We start from the raw sequence: 15,485 nt of genomic DNA on the forward strand, positions 1-15,485 counted from the left end.
GCTGTCACGGTGCACCATTGGGCATTGAGTCCTGCCTTCCCTCTACCAGTCTGTGCAAGACATGGTGCTCAGGGAGCTGTCGGCTGCCAAAGGCTGAACTTTGCGGCCGACCTCTGGAGTGGCTGCCATCATGGCTACCTTGCCATCACTGCCCACTGGTGGCAACCAGAGGACCTCTGCCTCCCCAGGCCAAGAACTGGTACCTGGAAAAAGATGCCCTGCTTGACACCGGGCTACAGGGTAGTTCTTCTCCAGGCCCGGCGGATGGATGAGGTCCATACTGGGAAGAACATCGCCACCACCGTAAAAGCGGCACTGAGGGTGTGGATGGCCAGAGGGGAAGGGTTTTTCTGTGGCTTCATGGTGACGGGTATGGGAAGCAACATGTTGGCAGCCCTGAAAGAGGCATCCCTCTCAGGCCTGGTGTTCACGGTGCACAAGCTGCACCTGGTGATGAGGGACATGCTCTGGCTGGGGAGCAAGCCAAGGGACAGCTGGGATGAGGGAACATTGTGGACCCGCAATCTGCTGGACAGCTGCCACTGCATCACTTCCCACTTCTCCCGCAGCACCAACTCTTTCAGGACCTGCCCACCCCCTGAAAGTCCAGCTACAACATATGTCATCTGGTGGAGCATAGGGGCCTGTTGCAGGACATCCTGTCATCCACGAACGTTCTGAGGAGGAGAGAGGAGCTGAGTCTCAGCTCCATGGAATGGAGAGTCCTTGCTCAGATGTCCTGGATGCTGAAACCCTTTAAGGAGGCCACCAAGCTCTTGTGCTTCTACAAGGCCAGCCTGGATCAGGTCATCCCCTGATCCACAGTGTCGACCAGTTTCTGGCCAAGGAGATCAAGCACAAAAAAGAACTGCTCCCCAGGGTCTGGGACTTTGTGAGGAGGATCCAGGCATGCATCGCTGAGCGCTTGCATCCTCTGTGCCATGAGGTGCCACATGGCCTCTCTCTGTGACCCCCGGATCAAGGGCAGCATTGCCATGCGGGCGGGTCAGATGCTGTGCTGGAAAAAGGAGCTCCGCACAGCAGTGCTCAGTTTCCAGAAAGAGAAAGCAGGCCTGAGGGAACCGGGCAGGGGCGAGGGGTGGGTAGTGGAGGAGGAGCAGGAGGAGGAAGGGTGGGGCAAGTTGGGAAGAGAGCCACACCAGGAGAGACCCACCCAAATGGCTCCACTTGATCTCTGGGCCTTGTCGGTGGGCTGTGTGGTTGGCCGCAGCGCAGTGGGCGTATCTCTCGCAGTGGAGGACTCGGCATAGACTATGGTGCAAGAGTACCCTTTGAGCGCCCCCACTCCAACCCCTTGGAGTATTGGGTGAGTAAATCTGCCGTATCTCTGGACCTGTCCATCGTGGAAACCAACATCCTGTCCTGCCCTCCCAGAGCGAGTGGTTGTTCTCCCATCTGGGAGACCTCCTCTGTCTCCGCCATGCACATCTGCACCCAAACCTGGTGGACATGTTGACCTTTGTGAAGGTCAACCTCAACCTCCTTGGGTATCCCTCCTTGGACCTGGACCTTCCTGGGCTCTGAGCCTCCCCAAGTCTACTGTGGTTCTAGGCTAAGCTCCTGTGCAGTGGGCTCTAGCTCTCCTCAGTTCTTGGGGCTGCTTCCACAGCTGGTAACCCGTGGTCCTCCTCTTCCAGACAAGTTCCCGGATGCTCCCTCTTTCAACCTCTCCCTCTCTGGATGGCACCAATATGACCCTTCCCCACAACTTGTCCTGCCCATTGCGTCCCCTCCCTGACAAGTTCCCGGACAGTCCCTCTTTCATCCTCACTCTCTGTGGATAGAACTGGAATGACTCTTTGCAATGACCTCTCCTGTCCTGCCCATCTCGTCCTGTCCACAAAGGCAGGAAGGTGGGTGATGTTAGCTGCCGCTGCTGAGTACATCAGTGGGATCCTCGGATGAGGCCTCGCAACTGTTGGGATCTTCCCAGTTCCCAGTCCCTCTTTCAACCTCTCCCTCTCTGGAACACTTCGACCCCTCCAAATGACATCTACTCTCCCTCCCATCCTTTCCATGAAAGCAGGAAGGTGAGTGATGTCAGCTGTCAGCGTCCAGACCCCCCACCCCCTATGGGAGAGGTGGCCTGCTGCCGCCTCCCTGAGCCCACGAGGCCCGGCAGCTGCACTCATCACCCATATCCCTGCCTGTGCAGGAAAGTGCAGTACAGTGCTCTGAGGCCTGGCAGGAGGGCACATGGGGGTTGCTGCCAGAGAGCAGCCAGACCCCCCACCCCCTAGAGGGGGGGTGGCCCACCGCTGCCTCTCCAAGCCCACCAGGCTAGCAGCCGCACTCATCATCACCCACGTCCCTGTCTGTGCAGGAAAGTGCAGTGCAATACTCTAAGGCCTAGCGGGCAGGTGGGCAAATGGGGGGTGCCAGACCACCAGCCCCCTAGAAGGGAGGTGGCCCGCCTTCGAGTCCTCCACTTGTAAATGGGGCCAAAGTCAACTGATGGCTCCAATTGTATTGAATGGGAGTTTCCGGGGGGGGCGTCGGTTTTGGGAATGTAAAACTCCAAGATCTGTATTGCAATCTTGACCAAACTTGAGTGATGGCTGGAGGAGAGCCTGCTGAACACTCTCTGTGAAGATGGGCTCTCTAAGTCCAACAGGGGCCGTTCTGGTCCCCACGAACAACAAACATATTCGTTAATGGGACATGCTCATTACAGTTCGTCTGTTCGTGTTCGTTGACCACAATGAACCACGAACAGTGTGGTCAGGTTTTTTTTCCGTTCGTGCCCATGTCTAGTTAGAACCACTACCAAGTAAAGTCTTCTTGAAATTATTCCCCGTGGCCTCTTTTTCTACAAGTACAGTGTGCAGTATGAAGATTGGGAAGTTTTCTCTAGAATATCATTGGAGGCTGAAGCTGGAAGGCAAGAAACAATGGTCTTTTTGCCACACATGGTAGTACAAAGAATGCTGCTCAATCTACATGGTGATCTGCTATGTGGTGGCTGTAGGGTTGCCAGCCTCTGGTGGTAGCTGGAGATCTCCTGGAATTACAACTGCTCTCCAGGCAATTTAGACCAGTTCTCCTGGAGAAAATGGCTTCTCTGAAGGGTGAATTCTATGGTTTCATATTACACGGGAGCCTCTCCCCTCCCCAAACCCCACTGTCTCCAGGCTCCACCCCCTGAATCTCCAGGAATTTCCCAACCTGGACTTGGCAACCCTAGGCGGCTGCCATGTAGATTGATTTAAACAGTGTGCACCAGGATTTCTTCTACACTGGCTATGGATTTATTTGTGGCATTTATACAGCATTTGTTGCCAGGAAACATTTTTGAAAGAACTTAAAACAATGGTATTTAACTTTTCCAGACCAGGGCCCACTTAGCATAGAAGGCGGAGCTATTAATTTGCAACCATCTAACAGGAAACTATGTGACGGGAAGAGGGGTGTCAGCCAGGACTGTAGGCAGAAGACCAAAGGAGCTCAGGGTAGGAAGAGGAAGCCAAAGCCCAGAAGGTATACTATAGTGAGGCAAAAGACAATGGTCCAAGGTATGGAGGAATCTTCTCCACCACTTCATGACCTTACCTCGCCATCTCACGGCTTCCTTCTCTATAAGTTTCTGGCTCTCTACTCATGTCTAGTACCAGCAGTTTCTTCCCCAAAGGCAGCCCAAAATGGCAGACCCAAAGGGGCTTGCAACCCAGCAGGGAGAGTACTCCCATCACGGGCTGAAGATCACTGCCTTAAATAATTGAATATAAACATTACAAAATCAAACAAGCCTAGTCTGGAATGGACCTAATTTGCCCAGTTTTTATAGAAGATCTTGCCAAGGTGCTGTATTCCATTGGTGTGTGTGTGTGTGTGCGTGCATTTTTTCAGACCTGATTTGTGATGATGACTTTACATTTACTTTAAAATGCAATTGCCATACCAGTCTCTCCATTGTGGACTAACAATGTGCCATTGAGGCTTATCAGGACTATGATAATTTTGCTTCTTCTTTGTTCTACAGCTACTTCTGCTTCTGAATTAATGGCATTTAGTTATTTCTTGTTCACTCTCTATGGCTGCAGCATTATAAATATTTACTTTTCTTTTTGTAGCCAAAATAATTTTCCTTAATTTCTTTTTGATGGTTGCCATTGTGCTATTACAAAAGCATGATCTTGAAAAATAAAGGAAAACATTAACAAACAATTACTTTAGCAAAATACACAAACATACACTGTTAACCCCCACCCCAGAAAAAAGAAAGGATATTTCTGCAATCTGCGATCATGGGGAACAAGAAATAACTTACCAAAGTGAGAAGCAGAAGCTGCTGTAAAACTACCATAAGTCTCAAGGATTGTCTTCTTCAAAGGAAACGAATTATAAGGGCTGTCCTGGATTTCCCACTTATTAAAAATATTACTATGTTGTAGGATTCTGCATCAGAAATTATTTAGTGATAAGAATTGGCAGAAAACTTGCATCTATTCTCAGGAAACTTTTATTCTCAAAACTCTGTTGTACTCTCCATTTATTTTTCTGTTTCATAGTAAGGATTTATGAAATTCATGCTCCCTAGTCCCTTTCCCCCCTTTGGAACTGGCTGCATGGCTGTTATGGATTAACCTGTTTTGAGATTCAGTGGAAGTGCTCTTCCCCACCCACCCCCCGAATGCCCCCTAGATCTCTATCCATTGATACCACCAAAGAGAACCAAATTTGGTCAATTAACTCACTACTGGTCATCAAACAACCGAGAGAATTATATATATTAACCACACCTATCTGTGGTCAATGCTTCGTAAAGTGACAAAAATCTGTCTAAAGCAAATGCTCCCTTTCATGTTGTGTTTAGAGGAGCTGCCTCTGATGTGTTGATCACTATATTTCTGTAGTGATGATAGCACTTGGGTATTTCTGATCGATTTCAGAGCATTGTCCACCTCCTGCAGTTTGTTATTACTCCTGCTGCTATATGTTCAATCTCTTTTTCCTCTCCTGCCTAGCTAAGTTTCATTTCCTGGGATAAATCCTCCTGTTCCTAAAAGACACTAGGAATGTCAGGCATAAATCTCAGCTGAGGACAGAGGCTTTCCTCTAACTCTGGTCTCATTGCCTGTGTACGAAAGTGCCTTTGGTTTTAGCATCATCATAGCCTATAAGGACCCCCTCTTCCCTTTTCACAATACATCTCAGGTTTTTGGTCAATTGTTTTGCTCTTTTCCTAAACTGTCTTTTCAAATAATTTGCAGGACCCAATAAGCCCTGCTTCCTTCTCCTCTGTCTCTTCCTTACTTGCTAGGGGCAAAGCCACAAACATTTCATTTTGTCCCTATTCTGCAGTTTCAATCTCAGCCACTGTCATTTTTCAACCACTATGGAGCCTTCCGGCACTGACATTCCATCTGCCTCTCAAAGGGGAGGATAGCTTTGAACAAATTTGTTCTCTATTAAAAAGCATAAAAAAAGTTTTCCCCCTGATCCTTCAAACCCTTTGATTCCAGGAAAAAAAACTTGAAAGGGGAGGGCTATATCTCTTGTTCTAGTTTGTTTTTGGATCTGAAGCCAAGCAGGCTTGGAGGGGTATTTCAAACTGGCTTTATGCTTCTTTCTAAAGCTTAAGATGGTCAATTATAGACTACCAGATTTCCAATTCCAGACTTCTTTAACACAGGAATACTAAGTTTTTCTAGTCTCTATGGAGTATGTGGATAATTTGCTCAGTTTTTCCACCTTATCTGGTAGTTGAGAAGTGTTCATCTTTAATCATAAATGGCTGCCATTTTATTTCTCACAAGTTATGTACATGGTTAATTTGACATTGATGTTAAGAAAAATAAAAAGCCTCTTGATGTTTCCATTTCTTAGAGTGGCTAAGAATAAGAAAGGGAAATCCAGGTGCCTTGTGCTTCCTCTTCCTCTGCATTGTCACTATGGCCGTTTTCACACTCTCTAACATTGCGCAAAAGTCATGGAATGAGGGCATCTTCATGGCAAGATTTCTGACTTTACCCCATCATGATAACATCAGAAATTGCACAATGAAGATGCCCTCGTTCCGTGAGTTTTGCACCATGTTAGAGAGTGCGAAAATGGCCTATGCCCACCACAGATATTTTTGTATTTTCCCCAATAGGAGATGCTCAACCTGGCCCAGCTTTGGGAGCTCAAGCACATCCTTAACTATGGAGACTGGAAATGTTGGAGAGGAAAGTGGAACCATCTGAACCATCTGAGTAAGAAATGGGCTGAGCATATGCACCTCCCTTTTTGCAGGTCTTTGGAGCCTGGGGTTGCCCTTTGGTGAGCCATGCCAGCAGATCCAGCATCAGCCCAGGATGTCCTTATGGGTTTCCACCTATTCAGAGAGGGTACCAGGAACTTGCTGGTTTTGAAGCAATCACAAGGCACCTAGTTTGTGGTATGAGGAACGATAAGAAACATGGGGGGTGGGGAGCACAAATGGTCAAACTACTGTTTATGTAGGCATAGTGAAATAATTGTATTCTTGCCAAGATCTAATTTTTTTAAAGAAAATGTAAAATGGATTAACACCAGAGACTCTCCCATACTACTACAAAATACAAATAGATCTCCATATCTCCATTATCTCTTGGGCATCCCTATATCTGCCAATGGCTTCCTGTATGAAATTGGGCTTGTTCCTCTCAAAGTTCTTACTCTAGTTTATTTGTACCACAGTATTAAGAACATTCATCCATCTCCTAGTCATTTATTAGTTTATATTCTTCACTTGCTGTAGATTCTGAGATCATCAGAGGTGCTTGGTAGTGGACTCATTCAAACTGTAAGTGTTGCTGAGTTTGACCTGAGGGGTATTTCATTTCAGTAAAGACCTTATAAGGAAACTATTGCTAGAAAAAGAAATATTCCCAGTATATAATGCCCAAGAGAAATTACAGATCGCTCTAATGCTCAAATTTTATTATAGAGAAGTAAACTTGGATATAAAGATCTAGTCTGAAGGTCTGATGGGAGAGCACCTATATTACTGTTTTTTTAAAGTGCTGTTTAGTTAGGAATCATGATAAATACTTTTCAAAATTAGTTTCATCAAAAAATGAAGAGAAGGACATTTTCAGAAAATACAGAAAGCCCGCAAACTCTAGCAAACAGAAACATTCCAGCCTGTTTCTCAGCCTCATTATTTCCCCCCAAAAGTTAAGTTGCAAGATATAACCTTGCACTTAATGGTATACTGTGCCATTCGTTAGAGTTTCAGTCTGATCTCTAATCATCTAGCAGTCCTTCCTGCAGAATGAGCTAACACTTGGATTTAAGTCTATTTATTATCCTTCTTTTAAATTTGCAGTGACACAGAGCAAGATGAAGGGCTACTTCAAACACTGTAAGCTGCCTTGAGAGTAGTATGCTGTAAGATCGGGTATAAATTCCCTAAAGGAAATAAAGAACTACTTTTTCTACACACAGAGCCATTTTTTGTGGAGAAAAATACAGTAACCTGTAGTTAGTACAGGCTTCCCATCTTTTACGTTTGTTTTATATTTAGCATTATCTCTTTCCACAGCCCTGCAACATGCTACATCCTTCCAAATCTTTGCAAACCTTTTTACGTATTCTGTTTTGGGTGTCAGTTCTCTCTACTTTCTCCTCTCTTCACCCCTTCCTGAGTTTGTCTCAGCTTCTCCTTCTTGCTTATACCTGCAAAGCTACATCTTACCAAATGTTCAAACACCCCTTTAATGATTTGGTTGCTACAGAACATTTTGGTATCCATATGCGGTTTTAAAATATAGATGATGTTCTCATCCTCTTGAACCTGTGCTTCTTTGTAGAGCAATGGCAAAGCCAACGCACTCTGCTCTATTATCATTTAGGTTTGGTTTGGAACTATAAGCTTCCATGTGTCTTGTATAATAATGGTACCTTGTATACATTGAATGCCAGGCCCTAATGACCTGAAGACATTGCTAACATTGTTGTGAAACTGACTTGAGGCTTCCCTTCACCTTTGTCATACTTACTGTAAAGAAATAGGCTAGCATTTGTGATTCCCAGTTTGTTCGTAGCCACACAAGTGTAGTTGCCATAATGTTCTTCAGTGACATTGGCCACCGTCAGGTAGGACTGGCTCCCCGTGCTTCTAATCTCCAGACCATTGGCGTTATTTATCCTGAGGAACCGAGAAAAATAATGGACAGATACAGTGACAACATAGAATGACTCACTTTTTCCAGTAAGAGAGAGATGGGAAAATACAGATTTGAAGGCAGCTAAACAGAGATGGTGCAGGACAGGGATCAAAGACATACAGGAAATAAGAAAAAATATGAGTGCAATAAAAATGGCAAAGAAGGGAGAAAATAAGAGGCTTTGTACATAATAATAAACATTATTATTTATTTTTTAAAAAATTTCATTTCTGGTACTTCGTTATCTAAATTAGATTGTAAGCCATTGGTCAGCACCTTCGTTTTATGTGTTTTGCACAGTGATGAGTTTTTTAGGAGATTCACAAATAATAAATATTATGATTAAATTAGAATGGAGACAATAAAAGCTATGAGGAAGGTAAAAATGAAAGAGAAAGCAAGTAAGAAAGAAAAAGATTTGATAATCGGGAAAGATTCACCAGAGAGATAGTATGCTTCTTTCATGCAGGGTTGCCAATCTCCAGCTGGGTCCTGGAAATCTCTCAGAAATACAACGGATCTCCAGACTACAGAGACTGACTCTCTTGGAGAAAATGGCTGCTTTGGAGGGTGGACTCTAAAACATTATACTCTGCGGAGGTCTCTCCCTTCTGCCAAACCCTGCCCTTCCCTGGCTCATTCCCCTAAATCTCCAGGATTTTCCAACCCAGAACTGGTAACCTTACTTGCATGGGTATGTACTTGATCAAAGTTCAGCTCAGATGCCTGCCTACGAGACTTCTGTTTGAATCAAAGCTGACCTCTGACTATGGACAGACCTTGAATGGAACTAGACATTCTGTCTCTTCTGTGTATTTCCTTCGCAAAGAAGGGCTAGTAAAACACCACTGCCTGCAGAGAAGTGGTAGGCAGGAGCATATGACCTTCCCATTTCCCTTTATATATTTACCCCCTCATAGATCACTAACTTGTGATTCCATTGCAAAAGGCAATTCCATTTGTGGGTAGGAACTGAGGGGGGGGGACAAAAGATGAAGGAAAGGCTAAGCACCGTTCTCCTCTGTGGACACATGGAAGTGCCTTATTTGGAGCCAAACCACGGATCTATCAAAGTCTGACTGGCAGTGGCTCTCCATGGTATCAGGAAGAGGTATTCCATATTCCACCTGATCCCTTTTTAAAAAACTAGAGATGCTGGGGACTGCACCTGGGACCTTCTCCATGCAAAACAGATGCTGTGCCACACAGCCCATAGTTTCCCATAGAAATGTAGCACTTCTGTAAGCACTCTGCAAAGAACTGGTGCCTGGATCCTTATGATAATCAGTTATGCCCTTCTATAGAAGAAGATGCATAGTAAATAAATAATAGATCCTAAATATCTTGAATGTACTAATGCCTGGTACTATATGACATAAAAAGATAAACTCTTTAAATAAGCACCAGAATGGGGATATGAAACCAGTTCTGAAATACCACTATCATTGACAAACTGGGAAGCTAGCATCAAAGGAGAGAGCAGAGTATATGAATCAGTGAATGAAACTAAACTGGGACAGCGAACACAAGCATTTTTTAAAGCATAAACTGCAGAACGATGATATTTATAAAAAGAGAGAACAAGGGGCTCTGGGGGGTTTATTAGACATCAAAGGCCATTGAAAAAAAGTCTAATTACCTTGTGTCATCTCTGTACCACTCAAAATCGGGCGTAGGCACAGCCGAGGCTGCACACTTGAGCGAAACTTGTCGTCCTGTAGCGGATTCATTGCTCTTGGATTCCGTGATGGTGGGAGGGTCTGCATGAGAGAAACACTTGCTCATGTCACTGCCATCTACGTACTAATGAGGACGGAGCATTCTTGGAGCCAGGCTGGGGGGGGGGAGATGCCACTTACAGGGCCAAGCTAAGCTGAGCTACATCCGTCTAGGTCTATTGGCTTCAATGGACTTAGAGAGGCATAACTCTGCTTAAGATGGCACTGTAAGTGTAGTAGATATCAAGGCTTACCTAGATTTTAAAATGAAATGGAAAGACCCCTTTGTATGAAGGAAGGTTGTTAAAAAATGTCAAAAGTGGGGAGCAAAAACCAGCATCTGCAAGACAACAACTCACTCTTAAAATGCCATTTTGATATGCTCTTTCTACTTCCTATATTACTGGAATCAGAAAACTGGGTAAGACAGGAAATAATACAGAGAACATATATGCAAGAAATGCTTGCCGGGGGTGGGGGTGGGTCACTCCTATCAGCTGCCTCCTGAATGTGTCTTTGTTGAGAGACTGAGGTACATATTATTTTACATAAATAAACAATAAATTCGAGTACTTATCTCAAAATATACAACATAGCTTGCTTTGGAATAAGCATATGTGGGTACATATGCTTATTCCAAAGCAAGCATCAAGCTGTGAATAGCTGGAACTGACCAGATGGAATGAAGCAGAATGTCCTGCAAACCCTCAGAAGAAAAGATCATGCTGGACTTTGTCTCCAGACAAATGAAAGTTGAGGCAATAGGGCTCTGAAAAATATTGGCTTACATCTGACTTAACTCAACAATAAGTTAGGGAGTGACTGCACAATGGATAGGCTGGGGGGGGAGCGATTCACAGAGTGTTACAAAGGAGGGGCATAAAACAGCTGTGGAAACACGGGGAGGAAGTCAGAGAAAGGAAGATCAAGGATGAGACAAGCTTTTCTTGGGACTGGAATTCAACATGTGTTAGTGGTGTGGCATACCAATCATTGTTTCTAAACCATTCTTGCTATCCTGACAACTGGAACCCACAGGTCCCTTGTGGAGTACACTTGTCACATCACATAAATTCCAATGTAGAAAAACTCTAGGCACTTTTATACCATTGCACTTCTGGTCTGCCACCAAAGTGATGAACCAGGTGTTCAAAGGCATAGGACGCACCTCATGAAGATATGGCTTAAGACAGAATTTGGGCAAGCTTCCCTCTTCAGGTATCAACAGTAAACTGGCATTTATGTGCACATTTGAAACTGTAGTGTCCCATGGTTTCCATTTCTTTACAGAGATAGCAGAAATAAAAAAATGAAGAGCAAAGGGAATGATTAACTGAGAGAAAAGGACACATTTATACAACTTTCTCTGCTTACATTTTCATAATGGTAAAGGGAATATAATCTGACCTATACAATTGGTAAATACTGTATTTCAAAAACCTCAGTATAAATCATTCACTTAAAAACAAAAGTTAAGGATGAAGAAAGCAAACACAAGGAGAAGAGAGGATTTTTTAAGCCTCCGTGTGTGAATGTTTTTTTTCCTTTGGCAGTAAATCTCTTTGCCATCTGTAGCGAGACAAACCATTTCCGCTCCATTGGACCCAACACATGAGATGAGTCATGAAATGAACAAATACCTTTCTACAGACCTGAAAGCTACACCACCAGGCTTAGTGATGGTTTTGTATTCCTGTTCCCTGCCAAGGCACCAACTCATTCACTTTCAGCGGCATTCTTCACGTTAGCCACACTCCATGGCATTTTAAGAGAGACATTCTAGGCAGGCTCATGGCCAGATACTTTGGCTTTAATGCCGATTGGTCATCTTGCTATCTGAGGAACTCCAGGCCAGCTTTAGGCACCAAGAATCAGCAATTCCCCTTCAGTGAAAAGGTAATGGATTCTAAGTTTCTACAGCCTGACTTGGTTTAAAGAAGCCTATATATTTCTGTACCAATTATTTATCTACCTATTATTTCCACACACACAGCTTTTAGAGGAGGAAGAAGGGATGAAAGAACAAAACCCTGTTTACCCAAAGGGAAGATGACCCTTCATGTAAGATTAATATAATCCTCCTTAAATAAAGGTTATTGTCATGTCTGTGTATAGCCATGCCATGTTTATTTGGTTATTGTATCACTGATGCCACAGTATACTGAAATTATAATGCCTTAATGCTAACCTGTTATACTCTCTCCTCTAGTCATATTAACCATGTTCTCTCCTCTTGGAATTATTGTTGTCCAGGCCCAGAAATGGACCTCTCCCCTTATCTCTCTAATAAGCATCTTCTAGTTAGAAGCAACCTTGGAGTTTCCTACTGCCAGCTCTAGCTGCTCTGTCCAGACTCTGGGAATGTATATTTGTGTACTAATCATGTAGCCATAACTATAAAGGGTTCTCACAGAACCCGTGTAATCTTGCACACCAAAAACCTAACTGTTGCTTGGAACGTGGGAGTTTTCAAGTATATCATAGCGTCTATGTTTTGATTCCTCACTTCTACCAATGCTCTGTGATGGAATACAGACCTGAACTGTAAAATCCTGAATAAATCCTTTTCTATTGGAATCAATGTGTGTTCACTGGAGAAGGACTAAGGGATCTACCTGCCAGGAACAGACAGTTATACAGAGAAGAGTTTATATTACTGTACATAACTAACTTGTATGGGGATTTAAGATTCCCCCCCCCTTTCTTGACAGAATATATGGGGAGGTTTAGTTTTGCTTTCAAGTGAATAGAGTAAGCATGTAAGGACTTGAGGGGGGGCATCTCATTCTACCCCGCTATTTCCTCTTTCTCTTCCTTGAAACTCTTGTAACCTCTCCCCATTTCCTGGGTCTTTCTCTCCTCTCCATCCACCAGCGAACCCACCTTTACCTGCACCTTCGTCTTCAGCTTTTCCTCCTTCCCTTTCCCTGGGAATCTTTCCCTGTGAAAATTCTGCATGGTTGTAGATGCTGGGCCCAGTTGTGCTGTGCAAGCTGTGGGGATGGCCCCAGTTGCACAGTAGAAAACCTGCAAAGACTTGCTGGGGGCACTTCCTCCCATATCCCCTCCCCAGACTCTTTCCTCTTTTCCTCCTCCTAGCAGTTCTTACACCCCATTTTCTCTGCTTCCTTCTTTCCTTCCTACCCACCAACCAACCTTTTATCTGTCCTGCATCTTCAGCTATATTCATTATTTATTTACTTCATTTATATCCCATCTTTCTTCACACATGGTACCCAAAGCAGCTTACACTGGTCTCTTCTTCTCATTTTATCCTCACAAACACCTGGTGAGGTTAGGGTTGCCAGGTCCTGTTATCCTCCTGGGGGTGGCCGGGGGGGGGGCTGGCACTCACCTTATCCTTCTCCACAAAGTGTACATGTTCCTTACACCGCGCAATGGTGTCATTTCTGGGAGTGACATCACACCATGCTGCAAGCCTGCCTGGGAGGCCTGTTCCCCCATCTTTTCTCCCTGCTGTCCAAGTGAATCGTGGCAGGAGGCAGAGGCTAGGAGCAGGAAATCCCCCACTCCCACAGGGAGACCTGGCAGCCCTCGGTGAGGTAAGTTAAGCTGAGAGTGTGTGACTGGGCCAGGGTCACCCAATGACCTCCACAGTAGAGTGGGAAATTGAACCTGGGTCCCCGAGTTCCTGGTCTGAATCTCAGCACTACACCACTGGCTTTTGTAGAGCAGCTGATGCTAAACAGCTGCAAGCAGCCAGGCCTGAGTGAGCCATGCAACTTGTATGGTAGCAAGTTGCCTGTGGCTGCTACTGGGCTTGGCCCCAATGAGCCTTCTTGAAAGGCCAAAATTAATATTTCTAAATATATACCACTTTTCCAATTCACTTGGAAAGATACAACTTTAACAATAAAGTAGGATGATGCTTGTGTTTTATAAAAAAAAAATGTTGCTTTTTATTATCTCATATTAAATATTTCCTAACATTCACAGTATGTAAAATTGATTTTCCCACTACTAACACGCATTGAGCTATTGCTTTCAGAGAATTTTCAACTGTATGACTCCAAGATTTCTTTTTTGAATTGGTTTAGCAAATTAGGAATCCTATTTTGTATCTATTTTAAAAACCATGTAGACATATTTTTTTAATTTCACTGTCACATTGGTATTTCTTTCTCTAAGGGCAATTTATTTATTTATTTGATTTATAGTCTGCCTTTCTCACTGAGACTCAAGCTGGATTACATAGTGTGAGTTAGTATAGTCAAGTTCAAGGACATTTCAATAAACAATGTAACAGGGCATATAATGCAAATTTGTAAAGATTTAAAACCAGCAGAAATCCAATACGAGCTGAAGAAATGCTGAAACGAGTAGAAGGAATTCTAACACTGACATATTAAACCACGTATACTGAAGTTAATTCTCACAACAACACTTAGATGTGGACTCTGCTGAGAGTTACTGGATTAAGGTGATCTAGGGGATGACTTCATGGCTGAGTGGAGCTCTGAATCCAGGTCTTCCTCCTCCAAACTCAACCACTCCACCAGACTCTCAATATTGCAATTCTCCTACATGAAATTTTACATGAACGTTCTTTCTTGCAGAAAACAAATAATGGTATGGTGACCCGGGACAAGATTGTCCAAATAATTTTTCACAGTATGTAAAATCAAAGCTGGCTTTAGGGTTGCCAGCTTCCAGGTGGGGTATGGAAATCTCCCAGAATTACAACTGATCCAGTTACCCTGGAGAAAACGGCTGCTTTGGAGGATGAACTCTATGGTATTATACCCCATTGAGGTCCTTTCCCTCCCCAAATCCATCCTTCACCAGACTCAAATGCCAAATCTCCAGGAACTTCCCAACCCAGAGTTGGCAATCCTGTCCAACAGAGATACTATACTATTAAGATCTTTGTCTTTGCTTTATCCTTCTCATAAAAAACCAACTATGTTCAGCTTCATTCACATTTATTTTGAACCACTGCTAAATAAGCTCTGCAATGATAGCTGAAAACAAATAAAAACCTTTCATGGAGCTAATAATAATAATTATTATTAATAATTCAGGATTGCAAGGTCTGTCCAAGTCAAAACCAGGGAGAGGACAGCGACAGGTACTCTCACCTGTGCGCATATGCAAAGCATGCACCTGCACCCCCTTACATTTATGTCATTTCCAGAAGCAATGGGTCATGCCAGGATAGATTTTTAAAAATCAGCCCCAAACATAGTGAAAACACTATGTGTTGGGCCAAGTTTTACTGACTAAGTCCTTGTGTGACTCATCACATCTGAGTTGTGCCAGAAATAACATAATCACTGGGGGATGTGGTGGGCACGCACTTTGTGTATGTGCTGGCTGGGCAGCCTCCCCCTTTCCCAAAACATTTTCCTCATGCCTTCCTCTCAACACTTCTAATCTTTCCTCCCAAGACTTCCTCTTCTCATGTCCTCTGTATCCAAAACAACATTGCCATCTATCCTTTAGTTCATGTAGAAAACCCTAGCTTTTTAAAAATTGTGTTCTCTCTCTCTCTCTCTCTCTCTCTCTCTCTCTCTCTCTCTCTCTCTCTTGTACTATTTTCACTCTGTCATCACATCGTGTAGCTTTGGTCTACAATTCTGTAAAAAGACAGCCT

General features: G+C 44.0%; 1 protein-coding gene across 1 annotated transcript in view; it reads right to left on the reverse strand.

Annotated features, from left to right (window-relative positions):
• LSAMP (limbic system associated membrane protein) overlaps positions 1–15,485 on the reverse strand; it is a 658,501-nt gene that overhangs the window by 31,918 nt on the left and 611,098 nt on the right. The window contains exons 5-6 of the mRNA XM_054973823.1: positions 9,793–9,913; positions 7,986–8,134 (exon numbers count right to left, since the gene is read on the reverse strand). Of these exons, the coding sequence (XP_054829798.1) occupies positions 7,986–8,134; positions 9,793–9,913 (270 nt within the window). The remainder of the gene's footprint in view (positions 1–7,985; positions 8,135–9,792; positions 9,914–15,485) is intronic.

The sequence above is a fragment of the Eublepharis macularius genome, chromosome 3, assembly GCF_028583425.1.
Source record: "Eublepharis macularius isolate TG4126 chromosome 3, MPM_Emac_v1.0, whole genome shotgun sequence".
Taxonomy (NCBI): domain Eukaryota; kingdom Metazoa; phylum Chordata; class Lepidosauria; order Squamata; family Eublepharidae; genus Eublepharis; species Eublepharis macularius.